Source organism: Molothrus ater, chromosome 32 (assembly GCF_012460135.2).
Source record: "Molothrus ater isolate BHLD 08-10-18 breed brown headed cowbird chromosome 32, BPBGC_Mater_1.1, whole genome shotgun sequence".
Classification (NCBI taxonomy): Eukaryota; Metazoa; Chordata; class Aves; order Passeriformes; family Icteridae; genus Molothrus; species Molothrus ater.
Genome location: NC_071659.1, coordinates 404,570 through 429,666, shown reverse-complemented (window position 1 = coordinate 429,666; position 25,097 = coordinate 404,570). Strand labels below are relative to the sequence as shown.

The window sequence follows — 25,097 nt, the reverse complement described above, 5'->3', positions numbered from 1 at the left end:
ATAATAAACATTATATATAATGTATAATGTATAATATATAATATATAATATATAATATATAATATATAATATATAATATATAATATATAATATATAATATATAATATATATTTGCATTTATTTGTATTTATTTATTACCCAACTCTGTCAAGCACAGCTTGCACCTCACTGCTCAGCAGGAACATTTATTTACTAAAATATAATATAATGTAATGTAATGTAATATAATATAATGTAATATAATGAAATGTAATGTAATATAATGTAATGTAATATAATATAGTGTAATAAATTGTAATATAATATAATAATATTTTTATTTATAATATTTATTTATTTGTTTGTTTGTTTGTTTCCCAGCTCTGCCCAGCACAGCCTGCACCTCGCTGCTCCCCTCAGATTAATTCCTTGGGCAAGTGAAAGTCACCAAAGTCACCATTCCTGCCCTGGAGAGCTCATCCCAGCACCATTCCCAGCCCCAGGGCAGCCCCAGGAGCTGAGCTGGGTCACCAGGGCTGTGACACGGGCACAGGGCCTGGCACACCTGAGAGGTGACACAGGGACAGGGCCTGGCACACCTGGGCTCTGACACGGGCACAGGGGCTGGCACACCTGGGCTGTGACACGGGCACAGGGCCTGGCACACCTGGGATGTGACACAGGGACAGGGACTGGAATACCTGGGATGTGACACAGGGACAGGGCCTGGCACACCTAGGCTGTGACACAGGGACAGGGCCTGGCACACTTGAGAGGTGACATGGGCACAGGGCCTGGCACACCTGGGCTGTGACACGGGCACAGGGCCTGGCACATCTGGGCTGTGACACAGGGACAGGGCCTGGCACACCTGGGCTGTGACACAGGGACAGGGCCTGGCACACCTGAGAGGTGACACAGGGACAGGGCCTGGCACACCTGAGCTGTGACACAGGGACAGGGCCTGGCACACCTGGGATGTGACACAGGGACAGGGACTGGAATACCTGGGCTGTGACACAGGCACAGGGCCTGGCACACCTGGGATGTGACACGGGCACAGGGGCTGGCACACCTGAGAGGTGACATGGGCACAGGGGCTGGCACACCTGAGAGGTGACATGGGCACAGGGCCTGGCACACCTGAGATGTGACACGGGCACAGGGCCTGGCACACCTGGGCTGTGACACGGGCACAGGGCCTGGCACACCTGGGCTGTGACACGGGCACAGGGCCTGGCACACCTGAGAGGTGGCACCGGGCACACAAAACCAGCTGGGAAAGGCAAAACCTGCTCAGGAGCTCCCTGGCACAGCCAGGAACAGAAACCCTTGGAGAGGGCACCTCCTGCAGGGCAGCCTGCCAGAGAGCTGGCACAGCTGGCACAGCTGGCACAGCTGGCAGCCCCTGTCCCGGCACAGCTGGCACAGCTGGCACAGCTGGCACAGATAGCACAGCTGGCAGCCCCTGTCCCTGCCCAGCTGGCACAGCTGGCACAGCTGGCACCCCTGGCACAGCTGGCACAGCTGGCACCCCTGGCACAGCTGGCAGCCCTGGCACCCCCTTGCCCAGCAGTGAGGCAGGTGAGGCCCCTGTACCTTTTGGTTGGCGTGGGCGCTCCCGAGGACACGTGGGTGACCAGGGCCTCGTTCATGTTAGCCACGGGCCTGGGGGGGCTGCAACACACAGAGAGATGGTTAGAGAGAGGAAATGCAAATGGGAACAGGCAAAAACTGACAGGGATCCTGTTAGAGAGAGAAAATGCAAATGGGAACAGGCAAAAACTGACAGGGATCCTGTTAGAGAGAGGAAATGCAAATGGGAACAGGCAAAAACTGACAGGGATCCTGTTAGAGAGAGGAAATGCAAATGGGAACAGCCAAAAACTGACAGGGATCCTGTTAGAGAGAGGAAATGCAAATGGGAACAGCCAAAAACTGACAGGGATCCTGTTAGAGAGGAGGAAATACAAAAGGGAACAGACAGGGATCCTGTTAGAGGGCAGGAAAACAACCAAAACCAGATAGGGAGACTGTGAGAGACAGAAAAACAAATGGAAACAGCCCAAAACAGACAGGGATGCTGTTAGAGAGGAGAAAATACACAAGGAAACAACCCAGCATGGACAGGGAGCCTGTTAGAGAGGAGAAAAACGACCCAAAACAAACAGGGATCTTGTTAGAGAGCAGAAAATACACAAGGAAACAGACAGGGATCCTGTTAGAGGGTGGGAAAACAACCCAGGACAAACAGGGATCCTGTCAGAGAGGAGAAAATACACAAGGAAACAGCCCAACACTACCAGGGATCCTGTCAGAGAGGAGAAAAACAAGGAAACAAACAGGGATCTTGTTAGAGAGCAGGAAATACAAATGAGAACAACCCAACACAGACAGGGATGCTGTTAGAGAGCAGGAAAACCAACAAGGAGAGAGCCCAGCACTGCCAGGGACCCTGAGAGAGCAGAAAAATACAAAAGGAAACAACCCAGCAGTGACAGGGATCCTGTTAAAGAGCAGGAAAACCAACAAGGAAACAACCCAACATGGACAGGGATCCTGTGAGAGAGCAGAGAAACCACCCTACACAGACAGGGAGCCTGTTAGAGAGCATAAAAAACCACCAGGGACAGCCCAGCACTGCCAGGGACCCTGAGAGAAATGAGAAAATACAAAAGGAAACAACCCAGGACAGACAGGGATCCTGTTAGAGGGCAGAGAAACTAATAGGGACAACCCAGCAGTGACAGGGAGCCTGTTAGAGAGCAGAAAAACAACCCAAAAGAGACAGGGATCCTGTTAGAGAGCGGGAAAACAACCCAAAAGAGACAGGGATCCTGTTAGAGAGCAGAAAAACAACCCAAAAGAGACAGGGAGCCTGTTAGAGAGCAGAAAAACAACCCAAAGAGACAGGGATCCTGTTAGAGAGCAGGAAAACCAACAAGGAAACAACCCAACATGGACAGGGATCCTGTTAGAGAGCAGGAAATACAAAAAGAAACAGCCCAGGATAAACAGGGATCCTGTTAAAGAGCAGAAAAACAACCCAACATGGACAGGGATCCTGTTAGAGGGCAGGAAATACAAAAGGAAACAGCCCAACAGCCCAAAAAAGGCACAGGACTGGGTTTGTCCCTCTGAGACACACCTGAGAGCAATGAAAAAATAGCCTGGAAACACCTAAAATATTTAAACCAGGGATTTTACTATTGAAATTAATAATTAAATGAAAAATATTCTGGATTCAGCTACCAAGGAAGGATTTTTGTGGCTTGATAACCTCAGCAGGAATCCAAACTATCCAGGCAGGAGAGTGGTCAGTGAGGGAATGGTCAGTGAGGGAATGGTCAGCAGGGAATGGTCAGCAGGGAATGGTCACTGATGGAATGGTCAGCAAGGGAATGGTCAGCAGGGAATGGTTAGCAGGGAATGGTCACTGATGGAATGGTCACTGATGGAATGGTCAGCAGGGAATGGTCACTGATGGAATGGTCAGCAGGGAATGGTCAGCAGGGAATGGTCAGCAGGGAATGGTCAGTGAGGGAATGGTCAGCAGGGAATGGTCAGCAGGGAATGGTCAGTGAGGGAATGGTCAGCAGGGAATGGTCAGTGAGGGAATGGTCAGTGAGGGAATGGTCAGCAGGGAATGGTCACTGATGGAATGGTCAGCAGGGAATGGTCAGCAGGGAATGGTTAGCAGGGAATGGTCACTGATGGAATGGTCACTGATGGAATGGTCACTGATGGAATGGTCAGCAGGGAATGGTCAGCAGGGAATGGTTAGCAGGGAATGGTCACTGATGGAATGGTCAGCAGGGAATGGTCAGCAGGGAATGGTCAGCAGGGAATGGTCAGTGAGGGAATGGTCAGTGAGGGAATGGTCACTGATGGAATGGTCAGCAGGGAATGGTCAGCAGGGAATGGTCAGTGAGGGAATGGTCAGCAGGGAATGGTCAGCAGGGAATGGTCAGCAGGGAATGGTCAGCAGGGAATGGTCAGTGAGGGAATGGTCAGTGAGGGAATGGTCAGCAGGGAATGGTCAGCAGGGAATGGTCAGTGAGGGAATGGTCAGTGATGGAATGGTCAGCAGGGAATGGTCAGCAGGGAATGGTCAGTGAGGGAATGGTCAGCAGGGAATGGTCAGCAGGGAATGGTCACTGATGGAATGGTCAGCAGGGAATGGTCAGTGAGGGAATGGTCACTGATGGAATGGTCACTGATGGAATGGTCACTGATGGAATGGTCAGCAGGGAATGGTCAGTGAGGGAATGGTCACTGATGGAATGGTCAGCAGGGAATGGTCAGCAGGGAATGGTCAGTGAGGGAATGGTCAGCAGGGAATGGTCAGCAGGGAATGGTCAGCAGGGAATGGTCAGTGAGGGAATGGTCAGTGATGGAATGGTCAGCAGGGAATGGTCAGTGAGGGAATGGTCAGCAGGGAATGGTCAGTGATGGAATGGTCAGTGAGGGAATGGTCAGCAGGGAATGGTCAGTGAGGGAATGGTCACTGATGGAATGGTCAGCAGGGAATGGTCAGCAGGGAATGGTCAGTGAGGGAATGGTCACTGATGGAATGGTCAGCAGGGAATGGTCACTGATGGAATGGTCAGCAGGGAATGGTCAGTGAGGGAATGGTCAGTGAGGGAATGGTCACTGAGGGAATGGTCAGCAGGGAATGGTCAGCAGGGAATGGTCAGTGAGGGAATGGTCACTGATGGAATGGTCAGCAGGGAATGGTCAGCAGGGAATGGTCAGTGAGGGAATGGTCACTGATGGAATGGTCAGCAGGGAATGGTCACTGATGGAATGGTCAGCAGGGAATGGTCAGCAGGGAATGGTCAGCAGGGAATGGTCAGCAGGGAATGGTCAGTGATGGAATGGTCAGCAGGGAATGGTCAGCAGGGAATGGTCAGCACGGAATGGTCACTGATGGAATGGTCAGCAGGGAATGGTCAGCAGGGAATGGTCAGCACGGAATGGTCACTGATGGAATGGTCAGCAGGGAATGGTCAGCAGGGAATGGTCAGTGAGGGAATGGTCAGCAGGGAATGGTCAGCAGGGAATGGTCAGTGAGGGAATGGTCAGCAGGGAATGGTCAGTGAGGGAATGGTCACTGATGGAATGGTCAGCAGGGAATGGTCAGCAGGGAATGGTCAGTGAGGGAATGGTCAGCAGGGAATGGTCAGCAGGGAATGGTCAGTGAGGGAATGGTCAGCAGGGAATGGTCAGCAGGGAATGGTCACTGATGGAATGGTCACTGATGGAATGGTCAGCAGGGAATGGTCAGTGAGGGAATGGTCACTGATGGAATGGTCACTGATGGAATGGTCAGTGATGGAATGGTCAGCAGGGAATGGTCAGCAGGGAATGCTCAATATAAAGGATTTCAAACCCTGCCCAGAGCAGCTCTGGGCTGCTGCGACTGCCTCAGTTTCCTTCCTGAGCCAGGCACAAACCCCTCCCTGCCTGGAGATTGGGGTAACCTCATTTCCCTGGCTGTGCAAAGCAATTAATGAACTAATTAATTAATGAATGAATTCTGGAAATGGGACGAGGCTGAGGAGGAAAAGGTGTTTTTGGGAGCAGGTGACAAAGGCCCTGCAGGGCTTCTGCTCCAGCCACCGCCCCAGGCTGAGGAGGAGCTTGAATATTCACAGCTGGACACGGGAGGAATTACATGAATTAAAGGAGGAATTAATTAATTAATTTAATTCCTCCCATAGTTTGGTAAGGAAAAATCAGGGATGGGTGAGGAAAAATCAGGGATTGGAGAGGAAAAATCAGGGATGGGTAAGGAAAAATCAGGGATGGGTAAGGAAAATCAGGGATGGATGAGGAAAAATCCGGGATGGGTAAGGAAAATCAGGGATGGGTAAGGAAAAATCAGGGATGGGTAAGGGGATGGGTAAGGAAAATCAGGGATGGGTGAGGAAAATCAGGGATGGGTAAGGAAAATCTGGGATGGGTAAGGAAAAATCAGGGATTGGCGAGGAAAATCAGGGACGGGTAAGGAAAATCAGGGATTGGTGAGGAAAATCAGGGACTGGTAAGGAAAATCAGGGATTGGTGAGGAAAATCAGGGACGGGTAAGGAAAAACCAGGGATTGGTGAGGAAAATCAGGGATGGATGAGGAAAAATCAGGGATGGGTAAGGAAAATCAGGGATGGGTAAGGAAAATTCAGGGATGGATGAGGAAAAATCAGGGATGGGTAAGGGGATGGGTAAGGAAAATCAGGGATGGGTAAGGAAAAATCAGGGATGGGTAAGGGGATGGGTAAGGAAAATCGGGGATGGGTAAGGAAAATCAGGGATGGGTGAGGAAAATCAGGGACTGGTAAGGAAAATCAGGGATTGGTGAGAAAAATCAGGGATGGGTAAGGAAAAACCAGGGATGAGTAAGGAAAATCAGGGATGGGTAAGGAAAAACCAGGGATTGGCGAGGACAATCAGGGATCAGTGAGGAAAAATCAGGGATGGGTAAGGAAAATCAGGGACGGGTAAGGAAAATAAGGGATTGGTGAGGAAAATCAGGGACGGGTAAGGAAAATCAGGGATGGGCCCTGGAGGTGGCCCAGCAAAGGGGACAGGCACTGCCCTGGCCCTGCTGCCAGCCCAGCTCAGCTCTGAGCTCCCCAGGTGCCTCCATGGAGCTGCTCTGTCCTGCGCCCTGTGCTCCTGGTGCCACTCAGCCCAAAGCCACCCCCGCAAAGGAGGAAAATCACAAACAGCTTCCAATCCACCAACAATGTAGGTTAAAGGCGTCTCATCCAAAAATAGCAGCCTCAGTTTCTGCCAAAGGGAAACATTTCCCACATTTCCAATGCGCTGGGATCTGTGGCAGGGCCTCCCCACCTGCCTGCTCCGTGTGCCTGGGCAGGAGGCTCAGGGGTTGATCCCCGTCCTCTGGGAAACTGCAAACCCGGGGGGTTTTAGCAGCAGGAATGACCAATTTCAGTGTTAATTCCACTGGGTTTGTGGTCATTTTAAAGAGAGTTGAAGGTGATTCTGCTCGGGTGGTCAGAAATAAATTAAAGAGAAGTTAAAGAACAATCACAATCCTGAGAATCTGAACAGATAACTGGGATTTTACCCACCAGAACTGAGGAAAACCAATCCCTGAGGGCCACTGCAACACCTGGTGCTGATCAGTACAATTTACTGCACACACTGCCGCGTTCCTGAGCCGTTTTGTCACCAAACCCCTGCTGGGTTTTACCTCACACCAATTCCTGTGAGCGCCTCATCCCCGGCGGGGCAGGGAGCAGCTGGGAATGGAGCAGCAGCACCTGGCCAGAGGCCACCGCGCCCCAATCCCCTCGGCAGGGGCAGGCCGGGCTGGGAAACGCGAACCTGCTGCCCCGGGATGGAGCCATCCACGGCCTCCGGGGAAACGCGGCTGGGGAGGGGGCTCAGGGACTGGGAAGGGAAATCAGGGATGGGGAAGGAAACATCAGGGATGGGGAAGGAAAAATCAGGGATGGGGAAGGAAAAATCAGGGATGGGGAAGGAAAAATCAGGGAAGGAAAAATCAGGGAAGGAAAAATCAGGGATGGGGAAGGAAACATCAGGGATGGGGAAGGAAAAATCAGGGATGGAAAAATCAGGGATTGGGAAGGAAAAATCAGGGAAGGAAAAATCAGGGATGGGGAAGGAAAAATCAGGGATGGGGAAGGGAAAATCAGGGATGGGGAAAATCAGGGATGGGGAAGGAAAAATCAGGGATTGGGAAGGAAAAATCAGGGATGGGGAAGGAAACATCAGGGATGGGGAAGGAAACATCAGGGATGGGGAAGGAAAAATCAGGGAAGGAAACATCAGGGAAGGAAAAATCAGGGATTGGGGAAGGAAAAATCAGGGATTGGGAAGGAAACATCAGGGATTGGGGAAGGAAAAATCAGGGATGGGGAAGGAAAAATCAGGGATTGGGAAGGAAAAATCAGGGATGGGGAAGGAAACATCAGGGATGGGGAAGGAAACATCAGGGATGGGGAAGGAAAGATCAGGGAAGGAAGGAAAAATCAGGGATGGGGAAGGAAAAATCAGGGATGGGGAAGGAAAAATCAGGGATGGGGAAGGAAAAATCAGGGAAGGAAAAATCAGGGAAGGAAAAATCAGGGATGGGGAAGGAAAAATCAGGGAAGGAAAAATCAGGGATGGGGAAGGAAACATCAGGGAAGGAAAAATCAGGGATGGGGAAGGAAACATCAGGGATGGGGAAGGAAAATTCAGGGAAGGAAAAATCAGGGAAGGAAAAATCAGGGATGGGGAAGGAAAAATCAGGGAAGGAAAAATCAGGGATGGGGAAGGAAAAATCAGGGATGGGGAAGGAAAAATCAGGGATTGGGGAAGGAAAAATCAGGGATGGGGAAGGAAAAATCAGGGATGGGGAAGGAAACATCAGGGATGGGGAAGGAAACATCAGGGATTGGGGAGGAAAAATCAGGGATGGGGAAGGAAACATCAGGGATGGGGAAGGAAACATCAGGGATGGAAAAATCAGGGAAGGAAAAATCAGGGATTGGGAAGGAAAAATCAGGGAAGGAAAAATCAGGGATGGGGAAGGGAAATCAGGGATGGGGAAGGAAACATCAGGGAAGGGGAAGGAAAAATCAGGGATTGGGAAAATCAGGGATGGGGAAGGAAACATCAGGGATGGGGAAAGAAAAATCAGGGATGGGGAAGGAAACATCAGGGAAGGAAAAATCAGGGATTGGGAAGGAAAAATCAGGGATAGGGAAGGAAAAATCAGGGATGGGGAAGGAAAAATCAGGGATGGGGAAGGAAAAATCAGGGAAGGAAAAATCAGGGATTGGGGAAGGAAAAATCAGGGAAGGAAAAATCAGGGAAGGAAAAATCAGGGATTGGGAAGGAAAAATCAGGGATTGGGAAGGAAAAATCAGGGAAGGAAAAATCAGGGATTGGGGAAGGAAAAATCAGGGATTGGGAAAATCAGGGATGGGGAAGGAAAAATCAGGGAAGGAAAAATCAGGGATGGGGAAGGAAAGATCAGGGATGGGGAAGGAAAAATCAGGGAAGGAAAATTCAGGGATGGGGAAGGAAAAATCAGGAATGGGGAAGGAAAAATCAGGGATTGGGAAAATCAGGGATGGGGAAGGAAAAATCAGGGAAGGAAAATTCAGGGATGGGGAAAATCAGGGATGGGGAAGGAAACATCAGGGATGGGGAAGGAAACATCAGGGAAGGAAAAATCAGGAACTGGGAAAATCAGGAACTGGGAAAATCAGGGATGGGGAAGGAAAAATCAGGGATGGGGAAGGAAAGATCAGGGAAGGAAAAATCAGGGATGGGGAAGGAAAAATCAGGGATGGGGAAGGAAAAATCAGGGATGGGGAAGGAAACATCAGGGATGGGGAAGGGAAAATCAGGGAAGGAAACATCAGGGATGGGGAAGGAAAGATCAGGGATGGGGAAGGAAACATCAGGGATGGGGAAGGAAAAATCAGGGATGGGGAAGGAAAAATCAGGGATGGGGAAGGAAAAATCAGGGAAGGAAAAATCAGGGATGGGGAAGGAAAAATCAGGGATGGGGAAGGAAAAATCAGGGATGGGGAAGGAAACATCAGGGATGGGGAAGGGAAAATCAGGGAAGGAAAAATCAGGGATGGGGAAGGAAAGATCAGGGATGGGGAAGGAAACATCAGGGATGGGGAAGGCAAAATCAGGGATTGGGAAAATCAGGGATGGGGAAGGAAAAATCAGGGATGGGGAAGGAAACATCAGGGATGGGGAAGGAAAAACCAGGGAAGGAAAAATCAGGGATTGGGGAAGGAAAAACCAGGGATTGGGAAGGAAAAATCAGGGATGGGGAAGGAAACATCAGGGATGGGGAAGGAAAAATCAGGGAAGGAAAAATCAGGGATTGGGGAAGGAAAAATCAGGGATTGGGAAGGAAAAATCAGGGATTGGGAAGGAAAATTCAGGATTTGGCAAAGAAAAAGTCAGGCTCCCTGCTCGGAGCTGGGGAGGGGGCTCTGCTCTGTTCTGCCCACCCTGGGGAGGGGGCTCTGCCCTGCTCTGCTCGGAGCTGGGAAGCAGGGAGGAGGAAAGGGAATGTTTGGGGTGTTCCCTGGAACAGTGCCGGGCTGCCTGGACAGCGACCCCGAGAACAGCCCGAGAACACCCCAGAAATACCCTGAGCACACCCCAAAAACACCCTGAGCACATCCCAAACATACTCTGAGCACACCCCGAAAACAGCCCAAAAACACCCCAAGAACAGCCCCAAAACACCCCAAAAACACCCTGAGCATATCCCAAACATACCCTGAGCTCACCCTGAGAACAGCCTGAGAACACCTCGAAAACACCCTGAGCACACCCTGAGTACACCCCAAACATACCCTGAGCACACCCCAAAAACACCCCGAGAACATCCCAAACATACCCAAAAAACACCCTGAGCACACCCTGAGTACACCCCAAACATGCCCTGAGCAAACCTCGAGCACACCCCAAAAACACCCTGAGCACACCCCAAACATACCCAAAAAACACCCTGAGCACACCCCGAAAACAGCCCAAAAACACCACAAGAACACCCCAAAAACATCCTGAGCACACCCCAAACATAGCCTGAGCTCCCCCCGAGCACACCCCGAGCTCACCCCTGTCCAAGCAGCCCCTCCATCCCTCTGCCATCCCCTCCATCCCTCTCCCATCCCCTCCATCCCTCTGCCATCCCCTCCATCCCTCTCCCATCCCCTCCATCCCTCTGCCATCCCCTCCATCCCTCTCCCATCCCCTCCATCCCTCTCCCATCCCCTCCATCCCTCTGCCATCCCCTCCATCCCTCTCCCAGCCCCTCCATCCCTTCCCGGATGGCTCCTCCGTCCCTCCAAGCCGTTCCTGCATTCCTGTCCGGGCTGATCCTCCTGCATCCCTCGGAGCCGAACCTACGAAGCTCTGAGAGCCGACCCTACAAAGCACAGGGAGCCGACCCTACAACGCTCAGAGCCGATCCTACGAAGCTCAGAGAACCGATCCTACAAAGCTCAGAGCCGATCCTACAGGGCTCGGAGCCGATCCTATAAAGCTCGGAGCCGACCCTATAAAGCTCAGAACCGATCCTACAAAGCTCAGAGCCGATCCTACAAAGCCCGGTGCCGACTCTACAAGGCTCAGAAAACTGATCCTACAAAGCTCAGAGAACCGACCCTACAAAGCTCAGGGAGCCGATCCTACAGGGCTCGGAGCCGACCCTACAAAGCTCAGGGAGCCGATCCTACAAAGCTCAGAGAGCCGATCCTACAAAACTCAGAGCCGATCCTGCACAGCTCGGAGCCGACCCTACAAAGCTCAGAGAGCCGATCCTGCACAGCTCAGAGCCGATCCTACAAAGCTCAGAGAGCCGACCCTACAAAGCTCAGAGAGCCGATCCTACAAAGCTCAGAGAGCCGACCCTACAAAGCTCAGGGAGCCGATCCTACACAGCTCAGAGAGCCGATCCTACACAGCTCGGAGCCGACCCCACACAGCCCCGAGCGCTGTCCCCGGCTCCGGGAGCCGCTCCAGGGCCGTTCCCAGCAGCCGGACCCCGCTCCGGGCCGGTCCCGCCGCTCCTCGGGCCGAGCCCGGCCGGGAGGACCCGGAGCGGCCCCGGAGCCCCTGGGAGGGACCGGGCCAGGCCCGGGGCACGCACCTGCCCCGCCCGGTGCCCGCTGCCGCCATCCCGGCCCGGGGCACGCACCTGCCCCGCCCGGTGCCCGCTGCTGCCATCCCGGCCCGGGGCACGCACCTGCCCCGCCCGGTGCCCGCCGCCGCCGCCGCCGCCGCTGCCGCCGCCGCTCATCCCGGCCCGGCTCCATCCCGGGGATGCGCGCGCCCCCGCGCTGTCTCCATGGCAACGGAGCCGCCGCGGGAGCGCGCACGGCCCGGCCCCGCCAGCGCCGCCCGGAAAATGCGCTCGGGCCGCTCGCGGGGGAGCCGGCCTCGAAATGTGGATTATTAATATTATTTCTATGTTTTTCCATCATTTTTCCTTTTTTTTTTTTTTTTAGTTTTAATTTAAATTTTCCTGGTTTTTAAGTTTTCACAGCAACTGCCTCAAAATATTATTATTATTATTATTATTATTATTATTATTATTATTATTATTATTATTATTATTATTATTATTATTATTATTATTACTATTACTATTATTATTATTATTATTATTGTTGTTGTTGTTTTTATTATTTTTATTTATTAATTTTAGTTTTAATTTTCCTGCTTTTTAATGTTTCACACCAACTGCCTCAAAATATGTCTTATTATTATTTTTTTAAATAATTTTTCAATTTTTTTTAGCTTTAGTTTTAATTTTCCTGCCTTTTAAGTTTTCACAGCAACTGCCTCAAAATATGTCTTATTATTATTTTTTTAAATAATTTTTCAATTTTTTTTTAGCTTTAGTTTTAATTTTCCTGCCTTTTAAGTTTTCACAGCAACTGCCTCAAAATATGTCTTATTATTATTATTTTTTTAAATCATTTTTTCAATGTTTTTTAGTTTTAGTTTTAATTTTCCTGCTTTTTAAGTTTTCGCAGCAGCTGCCCCAAAATATGTATTAGTATTATTATTTATTGTTTTAAAAATGATTTTAAAATTTTTAAACTTTTTTTTTAGTTTTAGTTTTAAATTTCCTGCTTTTTAAGTTTTCATAGCAACTGCCTCAAAATATGTCTTAGTGTTATTATTTATTATTATTTTTTCAAAATTTTTTTAATTTTAATTTTCCTGCTTCTAAAGTTTTCACAGCAACTGCCTCACAATATGTCTTATTATTATTATTTATTATCCTATTATTATTATTTATTTTTTCAATAATTTTTAAATTTTTTTTTTTGTTTTAATGTCAATTTTCCTGCTTTTTAAGTTTTTGCAGCAAATCCCTCAAAATATGTCTTTTTCTTATTATATTATTTATTATTTTTCAAATTTTTTTTTAGTTTTAATTTTATTTTTCCTGCTTTTTAAATTTTCATTTCTTACAAATGTTTTCTAAATCTACCCCATGTTGCTCTGTTGGAGGGAGGAGGAAACAGCCCACAGCCACCTCCAAGGAGTTCTTTAACAGACAAACAAAGAAACAAAAAGATGATCACAGAATGAAAAAACAGCTTGGAAAAGACCCCCAAGCTCACTGAGTCCAACCTGACTGACCTCCTGTTTATTTCACTCCAATCTTCCTCCTGAATCAGTTAATTTCAAATAAATTAACATAAAATACAAAACTTATCTTCCAGTGCCACGCCAGCCTGGGGCAGGGATTCCTCTCAGTGCCCCAGCCCAGCCTTGGGCACTGCCAAGGATCAGTTAATTTAAAATAAATTAACATAAAATACAAAACTTCATCTTCCACACCCAATATTCATCAAGAGAAGTGTACCCACAGCAAGGGGGGAGGAAAAGCTGGGCTTTAGGGGGGAATATTCTCCTGAACCCACAAAGTTCCACAGGCAGGGATTCCTTCCACTGCCCCAGGCCGGCCTTGGGCACTGCCAGGGATCAGTTAGTTTAAAATAAATTACTATAAAAGTACAAAACTTATCTTTCACACCCAATATTCATCAAGAGAAGTGTACCCACAGCAAGGGGGGAGGAAAAGCTGGGCTTTAGGGGGGAATATTCTCCTGAACCCACAAAGTTCCACAGGCAGGGATTCCTCTCAGTGCCCCAGCCTGGCCTTGGGCACTGCCAGGGATCAGTTAATTTAAAATAAATTAACATAAAACACAAAACTTATCTTCCACACCCAATATTCATCAAGAGAAGTGTACCCACAGCAAGGGGGGAGGAAAAGCTGGGCTGTAGGGGGGAATATTCTCCTGAACCCACAAAGTTCCACAGGCAGGGATTCCTTCCACTGCCCCAGGCTGCTCCAGCCTGGCCTTGGGCACTGCCAGGGATCAGTTAGTTTAAAATAAATTACTATAAAAGTACAAAACTTCATCTTCCACACCCAATATTCATCAAGAGAAGTGTACCCACAGCAAGGGGAGAGCAAAAGCTGGGCTTTAGGGGGGAATATTCTCCTGAACCCACAAAGTTCCACAGGCAGGGATTCCTCTCAGTGCCCCAGCCTGGCCTTGGGCACTGCCAGGGATCAGTTAATTTAAAATAAATTAACATAAAACACAAAACTTATCTTCCACACCCAATATTCATCAAGAGAAGTGTACCCACAGCAAGGGGAGAGGAAAAGCTGGGCTTTAGGGGGGAATATTCTCCTGAACCCATCCAGTGCCATGGCCAGGGATTCCTCTCAGTGCCCCAGGCTGCTCCAGCCTGGCCTTGGGCACTGCCAGGATCACTCTGGGAATTCTGTGCCCCCAGGCCCACAGGGAGGAACTTTAATGCCATAAATCCATTTCCAGTGGGTTTATGGCATTAAAGAGGAAAAGTCACAACTTCCCTTGGCTGTTTACCCCAGCTCTGTCGTGACCAGGAGATTCCTGGCTGGAATTAGTTTGGCTTCAGCCTAAGGACAAGCCCAGGGCTGGGTCCTGCAGGGTTAGCACAGGCCCAGGAGTGCAGGCACAGCTCTGGGAGGATGATGATGGTCACTGAACCAATGCTGGCCACTCCTGGGACTGGGGAGGTCACAGAGCCCCTCAGCAGCACTGCCAGGGAGCAGCCCTGTGGCACCGGCAATGGGCTGGGGCAGGATGGGTGAATTCAGGACAATTCAACAAAAATCCGAAATAAATCCCTCAGAATTAAAATAAACCCTCAGAAATCCGAAATAAACCCCTCAGAGTTAAACCCCAGAGCTGGGGGGGTCCCAGTTCCTTCTGCTGGGTGATATCCCAATATCCAATATCCCAACAGCTCAATATCACAGTATCCAATATCCCACTATCCTATATCCCATATCCCAACATCCCATATCTCGATATCCCAGTATCCCAACATTAAATATCTCAGTATCCCATATCCAATATCCCAGTATCCCATACCCAGTATCCCAGTATCCAATATCTCAATATCCCAGGATCCAATATCCAGCATCCCAGTATCCCAATATCCAATATCTCATATCCCAAAATCCAGTATCTCATATCCCAATATCCCATATCCCAATATCCAATATCCAGTATCCCTTATCCCAGTGTCCCAATATTCTAGTGTCCCAAAATTGCAATATCCAATATCCCATATCCCAATATCCCATATCCCATATTCCAGTATCCCATATCACAATATCCTGTATGCCAATATCCCATATCCCATACCCCAATATCCCATACCCTATATCCCATACTCCATATTCCAGTATCCCATATCACAATATCCTGTATCCCAATATCCCATACCCCATACTCCAATATCCCATACCCCATACCCCAATATCCCAATATCCCATATCCTATACCCCATATCCCAATATCCCAATATCCCATATCCTATACCCCATACCCCAATATCCCATACCCCATACCCCAATATCCCATACCCCATACCCCAATATCCCATATCCCAATATCCCATACCCCATACCCCAATATCCCATACCCCAATATCCCATACCCCAATATCCCATATCCTATACCCCATACCCCAATATCCCAATATCCCATATCATATACCCCATACCCCAATATCCCATACCCCATACCCCAATATCCCATATCCCAATATCCCATACCCCATACCCCAATATCCCATACCCCATACCCCAATATCCCATACCCCAATATCCCATACCCCATACCCCAATATCCCATACCCCAATATCCCATACCCCAATATCCCATATCCTATACCCCATACCCCAATATCCCAATATCCCATATCCTATACCCCATACCCCATATCCCAATATCCCATATCCCAATATCCCATAGCCTATACCCCAATACCCCAATACCCCATACCCCAATACCCCATACCCCAATACCCCATACCCCAATATCCCATACCCCATTAACCCATATCCCAGCAGCCCTCCCTCCGCCCCTGCCTGGCTGTGCCCAGTGCCTGCCCTGGAGAGCCACGAGAGGAGCTCAGGTGCAGGCAGGGCAGGGACAGCCAGGGCAGCTGCACACAGCAGGGACAGAGCTCCTGACACACAGCCTGCTCCTGCTCCTGTTCCAGATCCTGACACACAGCCTGCTCCTGCTCCTGTTCCAGATCATGACACACAGCCTGCTCCTGTTCCTGTTCCAGATCCTGCTCCTGTTCCAGATCCTGCTCCTGTTCCAGATCCTGACACACAGCCTGATCCTGCTCCTGCTCCTGTTCCAGATCCTGACACACAGCCTGCTCCTGTTCCTGCTCCTGCTCCTGTTCCAGATCCTGCCCTGCTCCAGATCCTGACACACAGCCTGCTCCTGCTCCTGTTCCAGATCCTGACACACAGCCTGCTCCTGCTCCTGCTCCTGTTCCAGATCCTGACACACAGCCTATTCCTGCTCCTGCTCCCGTTCCAGATCCTGACACACAGCCTGCTCCTGTTCCCGTTCCAGATCCTGACACACAGCCTGCTCCTGCTCCCGTTCCAGATCCTGACACACAGCCTGCTCCTGTTCCTGTTCCAGATCCTGACACACAGCCTGCTCCTGCTCCTGTTCCTGCTCCTGTTCCAGATCCTGTTCCTGCTCCTGACACACAGCCTGCTCCTCCACCTGCTCCTGTTCCAGATCCTGACACACAGCCTGCTCCTGTTCCTGTTCCAGATCCTGACACACAGCCTGCTCCTGCTCCTGTTCCTGCTCCTGTTCCAGATCCTGACACACAGCCTGCTCCTGTTCCTGTTCCAGATCCTGACACACAGCCTGCTCCTGCTCCTGTTCCTGCTCCTGTTCCAGATCCTGACACACAGCCTGCTCCTGTTCCTGTTCCAGATCCTGACACACAGCCTGCTCCTGCTCCTGTTCCTGCTCCTGTTCCAGATCCTGACACACAGCCTGCTCCTGCTCCTGCTCCTGTTCCAGATCCTGACACACAGCCTGCTCCTGCTCCTGCTCCAGATCCTGCTCCTGCTCCCGTTCCAGATCCTGACACACAGCCTGCTCCTGCTCCTGCTCCTGTTCCAGATCCTGACACACAGCCTGCTCCTGCTCCTGCTCCTGCTCCTGCTCCAGATCCTGACACACAGCCTGCTCCTGCTCCTGCTCCTGCTCCTGCTCCCGTTCCAGATCCTGCTCCTGCTCCTGACACACAGCCTGCTCCTGCTCCTGCTCCTGCTCCTGTTCCAGATCCTGCTCCTGCTCCAGATCCTGACACACAGCCTGCTCCTGCTCCTGTTCCAGATCCTGACACACAGCCTGCTCCTGTTCCTGTTCCAGATCCTGCTCCTGCTCCAGATCCTGACACACAGCCTGCTCCTGCTCCTGTTCCAGATCCTGACACACAGCCTGCTCCTGCTCCTGCTCCCGTTCCAGATCCTGACACACATCCTGCTCATGCTCCTGCTCCTGTTCCTGCTCCTGTTCCAGATCCTGACACACAGCCTGCTCCTGCTCCTGCTCCAGATCCTGCTCCTGCTCCAGATCCTGACACACAGCCTGCTCCTGCTCCTGTTCCAGATCCTGACACACAGCCTGCTCCTGCTCCTGTTCCTGCTCCTGTTCCTGTTCCTGCTCCAGATCCTGCTCCCAGATCCTGACACACAGCCTGCTCCTGCTCCTGTTCCTGCTCCTGTTCCTGTTCCAGATCCTGACACACAGCCTGCTCCTGCTCCTGTTCCTGCTCCTGTTCCTGTTCCAGATCCTGCTCCCAGATCCTGACACACAGCCTGCTCCTGCTCCAGATCCTGCTCCTGCTCCTGACACACAGCCTGCTCCTGCTCCTGTTCCAGATCCTGACACACAGCCTGCTCCTGCTCCAGATCCTGCTCCTGCTCCCACATCCTGACACACAGCCTGCTCCTGCTCCTGCTCCTGCTCCTGCTCCAGATCCTGCTCCCAGATCCTGACACACAGCCTGCTCCTGCTCCTGCTCCAGATCCTGCTCCTGCTCCCAGATCCTGACACACAGCCTGCTCCTGCTCCTGCTCCTGCTCCTGCTCCAGATCCTGCTCCAGATCCTGCTCCTGCTCCAGATCCTGACACACAGCCTGCTACAGATCCCTGATCCTGACACAGATCCCAGATCCTGTCCCACATCCTGCTACAGATCCCTGATCCTGCTCCTGTTCCTGCTCCCAGGCCCTGCTCCTGTTCCAGATCCTGTCCCTGCTCCCAGATCCTACACACAGCCTGCCACAGATCCTGCTCCTGCTCCAGATCCTGTCCCACATCCTGCTACAGATCCCTGATCCTGCTATAGATCCTCCTACAGATCCCTGATCCTGCTACAGATCCTGCTCCTGCTCCCAGACCCTGCTCCTGTTCCAGATCCTCTCCCAGATCCTGTTCCTGCTCCCACATCTTGCTACAGATCCCAAATCCTGCTACAGATCCTGTTGCTGCTCCCAGATCCTGCTACAGATCCCTGATCCTGCTACAGCTCCTGCTACAGCTCCTGCTCCTGCTCCAGATCCTGCTACAGATCCCTGATCCTGCTACAGATCCTGCTCCTGTTCCAGATCCTCCTACAGATCCCGCATCCTGTCCCAGATCTGCTCCAGATCCTGCTCCCTGATCCTCCTCCCAGATCCTGCTCCTGCTCCTGTTCCAGATCCTGCTCCCTGATCCTCCTCCCAGATCCTGCTCCTGCTCCTGTCCCAGATTCTGCTCCCGTTCCTGTCCCAGATCCTGCTCCTGCTCCTGCCCCAGATCCTGCTCCTGCTCCTGCTCCTGTCCCAGATCCTGCTCCTGCTCCTGCCCCAGATCCTGCTCCTGCTCCTGTCCCAGATCCTGCTCCCCCGCTCCTGCTCCCAGCCCTGCAGAGGAGCAGCAGAAAAACACTCCTGGAAAAACCAAACTCCCAGTTTGCTCCTGCCATGGCAGGGACACCTCCCAGTGTGCCAGGGTGTCCCAGTGTCCATCCCGGCCTTGGGCACTGCCAGGGATCCAGGGTGGGCACCCTGTGCCAGGGAACAATTCCTCATTCCCAAATCCTGTCCAGCCCTGCCATGGGGTGGCTGTGCCACTTCCATTACACTTTAAAACCAAAGATTTAATGTCAGGAATTTGCATTAGGTGAGTCTGGAGTCAGATCCCGAACCCCACAGAGGTGATGGAGCACTTTGAATGATTCCTCCCAGAAAAAGTGACCCATGCCAACACCACCTCTGCTTTACCAATCACACCCAACCTCCAGGTGCCACCGTTCCCCCTCCCACACTCTGCCAGCCCAGAGAAAGGGCAGCCTCTGAGCTGACACCTAAACCCAACCATGATCTGCATGGAATTACCTCCAACAGCCAGGAAACTCCAGCAGACACAGAATCAAGGGAAAGGGAAAGGGAAAGGAGAAGGAGAAGGAGAAGGAGAAGGAGAAGGAGAAGGAGAAGGAGAAGGAGAAGGAGAAGGAGAAGGAGAAGGAGAAGGAGAAGGAGAAGGAGAAGGAGAAGGAGAAGGAGAAGGAGAAGGAGAAGGAGAAGGAGAAGGAGAATCCTTCCCAGCCCAATTTGTGCCCCATCCCCACCTTGTCCCCAGCCCAGGGCACTCAGTGCCACATCCAGGAATTCCCAGGACACCCCAAACCTCCCTGGGCAGCCCCTGCCAAGGCCTGAGCCCCCTTTCCATGCAGAAATTCCTCCTGATGTCCACCCTGAGCCTGTCCTGAGGCCATTTCCCCTGTCCTGTCCCTGTCCCCTGGGAGCAGAGCAGCAGCTACAATCTGGAGGAGGATGCAGGGAGATCAGGGAATGCAGAATGCCCCAAACCAGCAGGAAATTGCAGAATTTCCGTTTTTGCTATCACATTTTTGCTATCCATTTTTGCTATTTTTGCCTGGCTGCAGGAATGCAGGTGAACACTCCCTTATTCCTGGAAAAGGGAGGGAAGCAAATCCCTGATTCCCTCAGGGATGTACATCTGGGGCTCCAGCAGTGGATCCAGCACAATCCCTGACTCTGAGGCTCCATTAACATTTCTGTCTGCATTTTTCCTATCTGCTAAAGCAGTGAGAAACACTGAGATAACAGAGCTTCCATCACACAGCCTGACTGCAATTCTGAGGGGATTTAAAACCACTCCTGACCTGGTCTTAAAGGTTCAGTGGTGCAGATTCCTATTGGGTTTGCTGGGAAATGTCCCAGCAAAGGCAGGAATGATGGATGTGACTCCATGCTCTCAGCAGGCTGATTTATTACTTTATGATGCTATATTATAAAAAAGAATACTGTACTAAACTGAAGAATACAGAGAGGATACTTAGTAAATGCTAAAAAGATAATAATGAAAACTTGTGACTCTTCCCAGAGTCTCAACACAGCTTGGCCCTGATGGTCTTGAAGGTCTCTTCCAACCCAGTGGTTCTGGGAATTCTGGGAATTTGGGAATTTTGGTAATTCTGGGAATTTGGGAATTTTGGAAATTCCCAAGGACCAGGGAGGTTGTGGAGTCCCCATGCCTGGATGTGTTTAACAAAGCCTGGATGTGGCACTGGGGGCCAGGGTTGAGTTGAGGTGTTGGGGATGGGTTGGACTCAATGGTCTTGGAGGTCGCTTCCAACCTGGTGATTCTTTGGGAATTCTGGGAATTCTGATCCCCACCTTGTCCCCAGCCCAGGGCACTCAGTGCCACATCCAGGTGACACCTGCAGGGATGGGCACCCCAAACCTCCCTGGGCAGCCCCTGCCAAGGCCTGAGCCCCCTTTCCATGCAGAAATTCCTGCTGGTGTCCACCCTGAGCCTGCCCTGGCCCAGCCTGAGGCCATTTCCCCTTGTCCTGTCCCTGTTCCCTGGGAGCAGAGCCCGACCCCCCTGGCTGTGCCCTCCTGGCAGGGACTTGTGCAGAGCCACAAGGGCCCCCTGAGCCTCCTTTGCTCCAGGCTGAGCCCCTGCCCAGCTCCCTCAGCCCCTGCTGGGGCTCCATTCCCTGCCCAGCTCCCTCAGCCCCTGCTGGGGCTCCATTCCCTGCCCAGCTCCCTCAGCCCCTCCTGGGGCTCCATTCCCTGCCCAGCTCCCTCAGCCCCTCCTGGGGCTCCATTCCCTGCCCAGCTCCCTCAGCCCCTCCTGGGGCTCCATTCCCTGCCCAGCTCCCTCAGCCCCTCCTGGGGCTCCATTCCCTGCCCAGTTCCATTCCCTGCCCAGCTCCTCCCTCACAGCTCATTGCCCCTGCACCAAACCACTCACAGCAACTCCTAACTCATTGTTTACATTCCTTCTGCCCACTTTTGTGTTTCCTCCCTCCCTCAAAGAGCACAGCTGGGTTTTTCTCCCCTTCCAAGCCTTCTTTTCCCTGGAACCTTTGGCCAAGTATTGTTAAACTCCCCTAGTTATTAATATTTCATTCTCTGTTTACTCAGCTGCAGCAGAGCTCAGCTTTTCTGCAGCCTCTCCCCCCGTTTATTTGTGGGTGCTGATGGTGCTGCAGGTGCTGATTCCCTCACCCCAGTCAAACACAATCCACCCCTGGGCACCCCAGAAGTGGCTCCCTGGGGCCTGCAGCAATTCCTGCATGGGGCTGGGTTCCAGCAGAGAACCCCCCTGCCTACAGCCCCTCAAGCCAGGGGCCTTCATTGTGATTTTTGTTGTTTTGCTATTTTTGTTCTTTCAGTGGTGCCACAGCAGCCCAAAGGCCTCGTGTCCCTCACACGGACCCCAGTGGGTCCCGTTTTGTCCCTGGGCTATCAATCCCCTGCTCCCAGGGCTCCTCTGTCCCAGAGCTGCCCTTGGGCCAGCAGGCCCCATGTCCCCATCCTTTGCTTTTTAGGGCATTGGGTTTACATTTAATTAAAGCTGGCAGCACACAGCAGATGCCTCTGAGCTGCTGCCAGGGGTGGCCCTGTCCCCACTGTCCCTGTCCCTGCAGGAGCTGTGCAGCCCTGTCCCAGCCCTGTCCCCATGTCCCTGTCCTCATGTCCCTGTCCCTGCAGGAGGTGTGACATGTCCTCACTGTCCCCACTGTCCCTGCAGGAGCTGTCCAGCCCTGTCCCCATGTCCCTGCAGGAGGTGTGACATGTCCCCATGTCCCCGTCCTGTCCCCACTGTCCCTGCAGCAGGTGCCCAGCCCACAGGGAAAAACACGAGTGGATTCCAATCTGATGGGACTGGAAACAAAAGGTGTTTGTGGTGAGGCTGAGCTGGGCCCTCCCCTAAATCCAGATTTAGGGCTATGGTGGGCTCCTGGCCAAGGCAGTGCCAGGTGGGAATGGAGAGGCAGTGATGGGAAGGAAAGGAAAGGAAAGGAAAGGAAAGGAAAGGAAAGGAAAGGAAAGGAAAGGAAAGGAAAGGAAAGGAAAGGAAAGGAAAGGAAAGGAAAGGAAAGGAAAGGAAAGGAAAGGAAAGGAAAGGAAAGGAAAGGAAAGGAAAGGAAAGGAAAGGAAAGGAAAGGAAAGGAAAGGAAAGGAAAGGAAAGGAAAGGAAAGGAAAGGAAAGGAAAGGAAAGGAAAGGAAAGGAAAGGAAAGGAAAGGAAAGGAAAGGAAAGGAAAGGAAAGGCAGGGATGGATCAGGAGGGAAAAGCAGTGATGGGTTGGGAAGGAAAGGCAGGAATGGATCAGGAAGGAAAGGCAATTCCAGCTTGGGAAGGAAAGGCAGTGATGGATCAGGAGGGAAAGGCAGTGATGGGTTGGGAAGGAAAGGCAGGAATGGGTTGGGAAGGGAAAGCAGTGATGGTTGGGAAGGGAAAGGCAATTCCAGGTTGGGAAGGAAAGGCAGTGATGGGTTGGGAAGGGAAAGCAGGAATGGGTTGGGAAGGAAAGGCAGGAATGGATCAGGAAGGAAAGGCAATTCCAGCTTGGGAAGGAAAGGCAGTGATGGATCAGGAGGGAAAGGCAGGAATGGGTTGGGAAGGAAAGGCAGGAATGGGTTGGGAAGGGAAAGCAGGGATGGCTGGGAAGGAAAGGCAGGAATGGATCAGGAAGGAAAGGCAATTCCAGGTTGGGAAGGAAAGGCAATTCCAGGTTGGGAAGGAAAGGCAGTGATGGGCTGGGAATTGGATCCCAGTGCTGCTCCTCCTCACCCTCTCCTACAGATGGGAACAGTTTCCCCCAGGCTCTGTAGGACACTGAGACTGATCTGCAGACTGACTGCAGCTCGTTTGGGTCTTTGTCTCTCAGTTTTTACTGTGCAGGTGAAGTGTGACAGAGTGGGGAAGCAGAGTGGCCTCAAGCTGCTCAAACCAGCAGCAGTGCAGGGGTTTTCCATCCAAGCCACCCCTCCAACAGCAGGGTGACAACAAGGCCATGGAGAGGGACATGGGCGTGAGGGCAAGGCCCCTGGGCTGGCCCATGGTGCTGTTTGGAGAATTTCATTTACAATAAATGAGAAATCAGAGCCTGACCCAACACAGGGAGGAGCGAGAGGTGCCACTGGTGGGGACAGGGAGGTGACAGGCAGGACACAGCCAGGCCTGGCTGCAGCTGCACCAAACCCCTCACAAGCACAGCCCCAGAAGGTTCTCCTGAGAAACATTGACACCAACACAGCAGAGGAAAACCTGAAACACTGACACCAACACAGGAATGAAAAACCTGAAACATTGACACCACACAGCAGAGAAAAACCTGAAACATTGACACCAACACAACAGAGAAAAACCTGAAACATTGACACCAACAGAGCAGAGAAAAACCTGAAACATTGACACCAACACAACAATGAAAAACCTGAAACATTGACACCAACACAGCAGAGGAAAACCCTGAAACATTGACACCAACACAGGAATGAAAAACCTGAAACATTGACACCAACACAGGAATGAAAAACCTGAAACACTGACACCACCACAACAATGAAAAACCTGAAACATTGACACCAACACAGGAATGAAAAACCTGAAACATTGACACCAACACAGGAATGAAAAACCTGAAACACTGACACCAACACAGGAATGAAAAACCTGAAACATTGACACCAACACAACAGAGAAAAACCTGAAACATTGACACCAACACAGCAGAGGAAAACCCTGAAACATTGACACCAACAGAGCAGAGAAAAACCTGAAACATTGACACCAACACAGGAATGAAAAACCTGAAACATTGACACCAACACAGCAGAGGAAAACCCTGAAACATTGACACCAACACAGCAGAGAAAAACCTGAAACATTGACACCAACACAGCAATGAAAAACCTGAAACATTGACACCAACACAGCAGAGGAAAACCCTGAAACATTGACACCAACACAGCAGAGAAAAACCTGAAACATTGACACCAACACAGGAATGAAAAACCTGAAACATTGACACCAACACAACAATGAAAAACCTGAAACATTGACACCAACACAGGAATGAAAAACCTGAAACATTGACACCAACACAGCAGAGGAAAACCCTGAAACATTGACACCAACACAGCAGAGAAAAACCTGAAACATTGACACCAACACAGGAATGAAAAACCTGAAACATTGACACCAACACAGCAGAGGAAAACCCTGAAACATTGACACCAACACAGCAGAGAAAAACCTGAAACATTGACACCAACACAGGAATGAAAAACCTGAGACATTGACACCACACAGCAATGAAAAACCTGAGACATTGACACCACACAGCAGAGAAAGTCCTGATATTCTCTGCAGGCCCAGGGCTGCTCGCTGCCCTGAGCCCAGGGCTGGGGAGGGGGCTCAGGGGGACTCACAAAATGGGGGGCAGGTTTGGGGGGTCAGGAGGGAGCTCAGGGGTGAGGAGGGGGCTCAGGGGTCCTCACACCATGGGGATGAGGTCTGGGGGGGTCGGGAGGGGGCTCAGGGGTACTCACACGATGTGGGCCAGGTCCAGGGGCTCAGGAGGGGTTCAAGGGGGGTTCAGGGGGGGCTTTCAGGTACTCACACGATGTGGGCCAGGTCCAGGGGCCTCTCGGGCTGCTCGGGGAAGAGCGGGCGGGGCGGGTCCCGGCTGGGCACGCAGCCCAGAGAGCGGCTGATGGCGTGGGTGAGCTTCTTGGCTGGGGATTTCTGGGGAAAAACGGGGAAATGGGATTGCACAGGTGAGAGGGGACAGCACAGGGGAGAGGGGATTGCTGGGGGAAAACAGGGGAAATGGGATTGTACAGGTGAGAGGGGATTGTACAGGTGAGAGGGGATTGCACAGGG

At 51.3% G+C, this 25,097-nt stretch overlaps 1 protein-coding gene across 6 annotated transcripts in view; it reads right to left on the bottom strand.

The window, feature by feature from the left end:
- Positions 1-25,097, bottom strand: part of DTNB (dystrobrevin beta) — a 177,199-nt gene that overhangs the window by 104,583 nt on the left and 47,519 nt on the right. For all 6 annotated transcript variants that reach the window (XM_036405162.2, XM_036405161.2, XM_036405163.2 and 3 more), the window contains 2 exons: positions 24,835-24,959; positions 1,579-1,656 (listed from right to left, as the gene is read on the bottom strand). In XM_036405162.2, coding sequence (XP_036261055.1) covers positions 1,579-1,656; positions 24,835-24,959 — 203 coding nt within the window. The remainder of the gene's footprint in view (positions 1-1,578; positions 1,657-24,834; positions 24,960-25,097) is intronic.